This window comes from Pterocles gutturalis, unplaced genomic scaffold (genome assembly GCF_000699245.1).
Source record: "Pterocles gutturalis isolate BGI_N339 unplaced genomic scaffold, ASM69924v1 scaffold8182, whole genome shotgun sequence".
Lineage (NCBI taxonomy): Eukaryota > Metazoa > Chordata > Aves > Pterocliformes > Pteroclidae > Pterocles > Pterocles gutturalis.
In genome coordinates, this window is record NW_010110147.1 from 20,140 (window position 1) to 29,399 (window position 9,260).

At 40.0% G+C, this 9,260-nt stretch overlaps 1 protein-coding gene across 1 annotated transcript in view; it reads right to left on the minus strand.

Moving 5' to 3' along the window:
• Positions 1–3,402: 3,402 nt before the first annotated feature.
• Positions 3,403–9,260, minus strand: part of LOC104461590 (protein-glutamine gamma-glutamyltransferase 6-like) — a gene marked incomplete at its 5' end in the record, with an annotated part of 13,260 nt that continues 7,402 nt past the window's right edge. The window contains 5 exon segments of the mRNA XM_010073228.1: positions 3,403–3,556; positions 4,795–4,928; positions 6,552–6,709; positions 7,800–8,146; positions 8,802–9,042. Of these exon segments, the coding sequence (XP_010071530.1) occupies positions 3,403–3,556; positions 4,795–4,928; positions 6,552–6,709; positions 7,800–8,146; positions 8,802–9,042 (1,034 nt within the window).

Sequence of the window (9,260 nt, forward strand, 5' to 3'; positions counted from 1 at the left end):
TCTGAATTCCTCTATGTGTGTGTGTGGTGTCCTTTTCAATCTTCATTCCAGTCTCTCTGGGCTGACGAGTTTTGACAAGCTTCTGCACTGCTTGTACGTATTTGTGTGGGTGGCAAAATATTGGTGTAATAAACATGCTTTGAAGATTTTGTTGGCTTCAGATTAAAGAAATTCAAATGAGACCTCAGTTCAGTCTGTATCATAGAGTCAGTTTGTGTCCGTGAACATTCTTTCTGGGGGACGTTGGGACTGCATTCCTGGACAGTACTAGGTATTGTCAGGAGGAAAAGGGCAAATGGTCTCTTAGGAACATTCAGGTCATTGTTATTTTGGCTTTTTAACTCTGCAGAGTAAATGGACACAGTGCTGGGATTTAGATATGGGTGGCATAGTGCCTTCCTCGTGGAGGATAATGATGGACTGTGAGCAGCTTTGTGGGATGAGGATCTGTGACTGTTAATTGCGAATTTTCATACATCCTTCTGATTGTATTGTCCTGAGCCTTTTCTTCCCATCCTGTGCTTTCTGAGCACTTCTGGTAGTATTGCAAAGTATCTGCCTTTGCAAACCAAAAAATCAGTCTTTTTTTTCCTGTCTGCTTTATGATACCTGCATGAAAGGAAACAGATGGAACTTCCTCTGGCATAAGTTAGGAGGATCAATACAATGGTTTTGTAAGATACAGATGAAGGGCTGGGTGAAGTCTGTGTCAGCAAGTGTGGGCAAGTAACAACCTTGAAGTTAGTGCCAGTACAAAACAAAAAACACACGTCATGGGCTGCTTTTTCTCAAGTGCTCTTGGAGACAAGTTTGGCCAATTCTCCTGGTAGTACTGTGTGAAGTTTCTGACCTGAAGCAAAGTGAAAACACCCAACCTTTCCTCCAGACCCTACTCCAATTTTCTCAAAATGCATAATGCCAAAATAATTAGGACCAATGCACTGACTGATTGCCTGTGTTGGTTATGGCTCCTGGTCACTACTACTGCCTGTTAGTCGTAGCCAGAGAGCATTGTAAAGTGGGTCCCCATACACTTTTTTTTGGGAAATTGCTCTGGTTTGTGCTTAGCAAAGCCTTTGTAAATACTCCTAAGGCAATTGCTGCAGTTCCTTATGAAGAGGATGCAGTGGGCCAGTAGGATAGCTCAGTCAGTTTTTCCTGCAATAAATCTTCCAAATTGTCACTTTTGTCTTGTCCATCACTTGTATTTAAAATGCAGTGAAGCTTAGCAGTCAGCCTCAGAGTTACATATAAGTCCTGAAAGCTTTTAGCTGTGCTTCAATTAGAGACATTATAGTAGAAAGTATTTAGGTAATTTCTATAAACAAAACAGTATAGGTATCAGTTTTGTCTTTGTCTGAAACTGTTTCTGGAACTACTTCGCGAAACTGAGAACCAAAGTCAGCACAGTATTGAGAAATTTACTTATTCATTACATCAGCTGCATTTTTTTCTGTCCTTCTGCCTCATGGCAACAGGAGACCTCTTTTCCTCTCCTGTAAACTCCTTTTAAAATTAACCTTTATTTTATTTTATTTTTCCTGAATTGTTGGTAGCTATTCTGGCATTTGTGGCTCCACCACTGCATAGGGCGAGTTGCAGTCATGTTCTCTTAGACTCACAGAAACTAAATGCATTTTGTTTAGATGAAAACAATATTCAATATTCTCTTTTTCTCATATCCTAAAGATCTAACCACCTATAAAAGTTCTTTATGTTTTCCTTTTAGTGCTCATTAAAAAGAGTAAGCTGGGGCAAAGACTTTTTCTTACCGTGTATTTTAAAAGAATGCTGTGTCTATTTGTGCAGCTGCATAAATAATATATCTCTAAAGATTATATTGTCTTAGATACAACCAGTGATTTATAGAAAAAGGAGGCTTTAGCAAACAGAGGTTTAAGACTTGGATATAACATTATGCTCCTGGAAGAGAAGAGATTTTATTTGTGCACCTGCACTCCTGAGTACACTTGCTGTGACATCTCTATTTCCACAAAATATTTTGTGACTTGCACGAAAATTTCCATGTATTCCTGCCTCTGTGGGTTTGTCATACCTGAGTGCAGTGTTATCCAACAAGAAATTTAATGGAAGCTGCTCTTAATATGTCAACTGATGAAAATACTATTTTACATTAAAATACCAAATTTATTATCCAGAAGCTTCTTTGGGAGAGGGTGATTGCAGAGATGTAGCCAGCTGAACAAGATTTGGGGTTGAACCCCTAGTATAGGGGCTATAAGACATCTCTTACAGTATATTTTCCTTGTTGAATACCCTTTCCCCCCACTCTCAAGGGCCAAATGATTTTGTTTCCTGGTAGAGCCAACTGAAGTAAGTGATAATTGAGGCTGTATGAGGAGGTGAATTTGTAAGATGTGCATACGTGAAAATTTGCATAGTGCTTCACTATAGTGTATCAGTGTTAGAAATGTGTTTCAGTCTCAGTCAGGTTGGCTGTGGTAATGATTTATCCTTTTATCTTTGGGGAAGTTTCATTCGTTGATTTAGTTCATCCAGAGAGAACTCTGAGCATTTTGAGGCAGTGGTGCATATGTGAGGAGCCATGTGTGTAAATAAATGTGTCTTAGTCCAGATAACAGATGAGATATTTACTGTTCAATGATGTTCTGCTTCATTCCTGTTTTCAGGAACAGCTATTCCAGCCTGTTATTATTTCAGGTGCTCTACTGTTTGCCACTCCTTAGTCAAAGACCTGTTTCTTTCATCTGCTTTTGTACTGTTTCTTGCAGTCATTTCTTTGACGAACATTTAATTATTTATAATTTATCATATGATTGAATCATGATCTGAATAGGGAAACTGAATTGAAGAGTATTGTATTTTGAATAGCTTCTCATTTTTCCAGTGATAAGAAGAGAGTTCTGTTGTAACACTGCTGTATCTTATTGCTGTATTTTCCTTCTAGTAATTAGATGAAATGATAAATTTAATTCTAGAATTGAATTATATCAGCTACTTGGATTGTACTTTGGCTATTACTGAATAAAACTTATTTTTAGTGAATATAATTAAATGGTATTCAATGAAGCTTACAAAACCACTAATTTTAAATGGTGTTCCTTGGAAATATAGCTGTTATCATTGCTACAGTCTCTAACGCTGAAAACAATCACACTTGATCCTCTTCTTCAAGTAAATTATATATGATTTCCACTAGTAATTCTACTCATGAAGGTCCATAAAACAGGTTAGGGAATGAAAAAGATGACACTGTCTTTACAGTATAGTATATGATGCCTTTTTATTAATTTCCATTCATATTACAACATTTTACTTTGGCTGAGTAGTCTGCATTCCCATGCTCCCAGTCATAATAATGTATGAACACTGCACCAGTCTCATAAACAGAGACAAAACTGAACTGATGCACAGGTTATATCACTGAGCAGGAGCCACGTCAAGCATCACAAATCCCTTAATATCTGAAAAATGGATGCAAACCAAGTCCACCTGAAGCTGCCTAGTGCCACTCTTGTAGGGAATGATTTCAAATTGGACGGTTGAGCTCTCCATGGGGGCCATACTTGCCACACTAAAAGAGAGAATACATTTGTAAGTTCAAGCAGCTGAAAAATTCTTGCTATATATCCTTACATAGAGTCCTCAAAGCTAAGACAGCATGGAAAGGAAGAGCCACAGTGTAAGTGGCTGCTGTGTTTGTGTCCTTGCACAGGGTGGACATAACCTTCCATGCTCACAGCCCCCACAACACTACCCTTGAAGAACTAATCAAGCTGTAATGGATGTGGTAGAACAGCGGCAGTTCTCAACCTGTGATAGAGAATTAGGGGTTGTATCACGAGGGCAAAACATATTGAGCGCCTGAGGAATGATCAGAAAGGTTATCTTTAGAAGAGCTCAAACCTAACGGTATGTATTGCCCTCAACACTCACAACATTTATAGTGGTCTAGATATGCTCATGCTGTATTTTGGTGTGGTAAATGTGATTACCTGTTGATTTTATGTCCATAGTTAGAAATGACTCTTGGCTGTCCAACACTAGGAGACTGATAGTAGCACCAGGAAACAGAGAGGGGGGGAAAGGGTCCCGCTGCTCTAAGGAGGTACTGTAGCTGAGCAATAGCAATGCTGGTAAGGCAAGTTAAGGTTCAAGGTCAGGATCTAGACCTGAATTTTGCATTCAGTGTAAATGAAACCGTAGTGATTCACATCATTATCCATCCTTTGCTGTCTTTTTTTGTTTTCCTCTCACAATTTCTTGGTTCTAACTCCCCCAGCATAAATATTTTGGGAACTTTAAAAAATATTTTTAAAATAATAACCACAGAGGAGATGGGAGAAAAATTTCTTATTGGTATGATATCAGTGGACATAATTTTAAGACATTTCATTACAGTATATGTTCTGGCTCCTTAGTAATTTAATATCTGAAGGAAAAAGAAATCATCACTTTCTCTCTTATCCTTCAAAGATTGTTGGTTTTCCTTTGCAAACTGCAAAAAGAACGTTTTTAAATTTTTTCCCCTTTATATAATTCAGTCACTAACTACAGCACTCTGAGTTACACGCTGTCATTAAAAGCAGGCCATCTCTCCACTCCCTGAACATTCTGTAATTCAAAGCTTGGCAAAAGAGGTATAAAAAAAATCTCCAACTAGTATATGGAGAGAACTGACTTAATGGTATTTTGTCCAGGGTTGGTGCAAACAGAGGTCGTGAGGTTGACAGAATCTTTTTAAAAACCCTGCTTTTATTACAGGTTTCCCACCAAAGTGAGTGAGTTATTAGCCAGATAGCATTTACATACTTGATTCTGAGTTGCTCTTTGAGCAGGCCACTACCTTCTGCTCTCAGCACACAGTCTGTCACTGCTTCAGGCAGCGGGTTGGTAAGGGTGACCTGCACATCAACAGCCTGGTGTACCACTGCTGGACCAAGGGCCTGCAGAGAGAAAACATTCTGCTCAGCCATAGCATTAGTCTCACTTCTTTCTTGTGTTTTTTTCTTTTCATTCCCACTGCAAGCCACCTACCCTCTTAGGATCTGCTGGACAGGAAAGAGCCAGGAGTTGTATTGATTTTACATATTTTGGGGCAGCAGAGTTTGGGCTTGAATCAGCCATCCAGTGTGGCTGTGAAAGAACAAACTACCATAGAATCTACCATTTAGTCCCAACTTTTTAACTAGGTCAGTGTATGTGATACTTACCAGAGTGAGAACAGAACGAGAATACAAGTGTTAACCTGGCATATATGGCTAACTACTGTAGGCAGCTTAAGGCAAATTAGCTTTAGTTAGGCTAAATGAAAGGATTAGAATTAGAAAGCATTGGTGGTGTGAGACAGAGGTGAATTGTGGCATCTCAGGAAAAAAAAAAATAGAATGCCAAGTAGCAAATAAACATATCCATACCTTATTTTGGCTGAGATAAAGTGGAATTGGTGTATCTGGTTATCTTTGTAGATAATGTAATATTAATTAATGTCATTGAGAAGTCCAGCACCCCAATTGCATTTCTCTATTGTTGACTGCATGTTTATACAGAAGTTTCAATCAACAGAAATATAAACCCTGCTTGAAACTTAGTCACTGAACTGAAGTAATTTAATTCAGGGGCCTGCCATATATAAGCTGACTGTTATTTGCATGACACAGCACAAAAGACTTTTTACAAAGTCTCGCTAGAACTTGGTATTCAGAAATTGCCAGACCTACAAAAATCCAAACTTTTTATTCCTGTGTGTAACCTTGCTTTTCCTGTGTGCTACTGACAGAGTGGTTTGGGATAGCTCATCCAGTCTGGAGGCTCTGAACGACTCTGTGGATTATCATAACTCCCTCTGTGCTGTTTGCAGTACAGTAGGTCGGTAGATGGCATTTGATCCCATGTCTGATACAGCATGTGAATGTGCTGATGTGTCCAAAACAAGGTAAGCTAGTTTACATGGATGTGATGGGCCATGCAGACCCTGGACTGTCCCTGGGCAGACACAGCACGTGGTCTTTCCTGTAGACTGAGATTTGCTTTTTACCCATTGTACAACATTTGTCAGAAGTCAGTCTTAAGCGGAAAAAACCCCCTCCAGTTCTAATTATTAATCATTTGGGAAGATGTTACAGAAGGTGAAAAGTGCCACTTTTCCTGGTAAGGTGAAAGACCTTCCTTGAGTATTAGTAATAATGAGCCTCACGGCCCCAGGCATTATCGACTTCCCTGACAAAGGTGGAGAGGTAGATGTGGTCTAGATCTGTGTGTCTCTCCTTGTTTCTCTCTGTCTGTCTGTCTCTGTGGAGATAATCTTACCTTGTAACCCTCATAACACTGAGAACTTTATCAGTGCCATGTCAACAAGCCCTGTCAAGCATACCATCGCATAACTATGCCTCAAAAAGGTTTGCTTTTCCTTAGTGTGTTTCATTTCACTTGTGTCATACGGCCTGTCACTGCAGCAACGAGACCAAATCACCCTCACCCTCCTTCCCATGAGGAGTAGATGGAGTAAGGATTCTAGTTGCTTCTTCTCAACACATCTCTCTAGGGACACAAAGGAGATCAACTGTTACCTTGATGGTGAGAAAAGGATCCTGAAGTACAATATCCTTCTCCACTAGAAGCGAGGCTCCTTGTTTGGTTTCACACACAGCAGTCACTAGGATCTTCCTGTCATCCAGCAGAGAGTTTTTGTACTGGGAATAGGAGATCTTGAATGAAATCTCCTTCACTGGAATGGAAATTGTCCTGGTTTCAGCTGAGACAGAGTTAACTTTCTTCATAGTACTATGACAGAAATAGAAACAGAATTTCCCCCTCTTCTTTTTTTTTTTTTTTTTTTTTTTTGTTTGTTTTTTTTGTTTCTAAGTACCAGCTATCTGTAATATATCTATTTTAAGGAGCAAGGATGCTGTCACCCTGGGGCTGTCCATTTGTGGGTGCTGATAGCCAATAGAGAGGAATGATGCTCATAGGTGACTTCTACTTACATTCACATCAAACACTAAATAATCAGGTACAGTTCTATAGCTGGACAGTTCTGAGGATGGATATTTGTGGCAATGCTTGCTGATGCTTTTTTCATTTTTCTGGAGCTGGACATTTAATGCTCCTTTGTTGCAAAGAAGGCACAGGTGAAAAGATGGGTTGGTTTAAATGCCCTTGCCAACGCAGCTCTTCAGCCTCTGCCTTGAAGAGGGTGCACAGCCAGAGTCTCTGTGCTAGTGAGGAAGGCGATGGAGCTCAGTACATTGAGAAAAAAATGTTCATCTGCTGCTGGAATGGTGGAAAGAGTTATAACGTGCTGTGTATTAGTTTGAGAGGGCAGTTATATTCATCTCTGTTACATGTCTCATTTTTCAGCACTGTCCCTATAAAAGCAGGGCAAAGGCCGCTATCTGCAGGCGGTGTAGCTCTTGCTGCAGTCTGTAGTTACTGTTCTGCTGCTGCAGAAGACGTAGGCTTATGTTTCCCCCTTCTAATCTGTCTGTATACTTTGTTTATGGGGAGCAGGTGGCTGAGTAGTCTCTGGTGTATGTCTCTTCGTCGTTCTTTCTTAGCCAAAAAGGTCATAATGTAGAACTAATAGTGGCTGTGCTGGGTCAGACAGAAGGTCACCCATCTCAGTATCCTTTCTGACAGTGCACAAAAGCAAGTGCTTAAGACAGGGCATTTAAAATACATGTTTCTCTTCCCCTGAATAGCCTTAACCTCCAACCATTTGCAGGTAATGCATTTCTTGAGCCATTCATTATTTCTGTGTGATTTGGCCACAAAACAAAGCTATGTCTTGTACTAAGCTGTAAAAAAATTAAAATTACCTTCCTCAGATCCAAGTTTAATAGACCTAGATAACTGCAGAATCTGTGCCTTTGGTTTTCATGTGTAGAGAATGGCTGAAGCTCTCAGTTTAACCTTTATGGTCTTGAAATCTGAAGTCAAGTTCCTGAGTGCCAAGGTAAGGAGGATATCCTGGCCAGTCACAAGAGATGCATCAAGGATCAGCTTCCCTGAGATACTGGGTTTTTGTGCAGGCTGTGTCATATTTTGTCTCCATGCTACTGAAGATCGTCTTCTAGGTCTTGTAATTTTGGTTCTTTTCCCAGTGCTTCTCACACCAAGCAGCTTCAGTGCTTTTTTATACACCTGCCTTTCTTTCAAGGATCCTGATTTGAAAGATAACATGGTCAGAGATCTCATGCATGCTGGATATAGTGCAATTGAGCTATAATTTCTCTCAGTAAATACAGTTTAGGAAAGCTGAAAAGTGCAAAGATACACAAAAGGAGAAAGTGGGGTCTAACCTAACTGCTAATTTTGCCACAAAAGCAAATGAATATACATGGCCGCAAAGGCTGGAAAGTAAAACCTGCCTGTCAGCTTTAGCTGGCTGTTCATGGGCACCTCTTAGAAGCTGTGAGCAGTAGAAAGATCACTGATGGGAGAGCTCAGTCCTGCATAACCTGGGGCAATTGCAATCTCCTCTGAAATTATGAAGGGTGAAGAAATCCTTTTGCAGAAACTCTTCCCAGACAACTCTCCAGAATGGCTATTGCTGCATGGCATAACAGAAATATTCTCACCAGCTGATCAGAACAGCTGGGACAGAATGTTTTGCAGAAATAGCTTTGACTTTCTATTGAATATATTAGTATTTCATCAAGGGCCACAAAGGCTATATTGAATCACTGTCAGCTGACAACAAGCCCTAAGACTTTGTAAATTCACAATTACTTTGCTCCAGAAGAAATAAAGAAATTAAGTCAGTGCTTGATCCAACAAAGGCCATCAGTGGCAAGACAACTGTAATAAAGAAGTTAGCTTCTGGATATTTGTAATTAGCAGTGACATCCACACGGGAGTTGGTGCCCATGGCTTTGGTGCTGATAAATTTTCCCATCTTCCTAGTATCAGAATAAATTCTCTCTTTTCTCTTGTTGCTGTAGCGAATCCAAGTAACATAGTCAGCATTCACTGCTGCAAACACAAATGATCTGTCATAATCCAGGTTCACATCCCCTTCCTTAATGGCTCTGGTGGAGGCGGGACCACACTGATATATGCCTGTATGAGAGAGAGGGAGAAGTTAAATGACTGCCTATTGCGAAAGAACACAAATCCTCATGCTGACAGCAAGAGGGAGAGGTCATCACTCCAAAGACATGTTTGGATAAAGTGCATTGTTTCTGTGCCTGCATTATGGTAACAGCATGTTCAGAGATTCTACATACATTTTCTATCAAAAGGTAGGAGCACAGAGGAGGTTGTAAGGCTAATAAAGT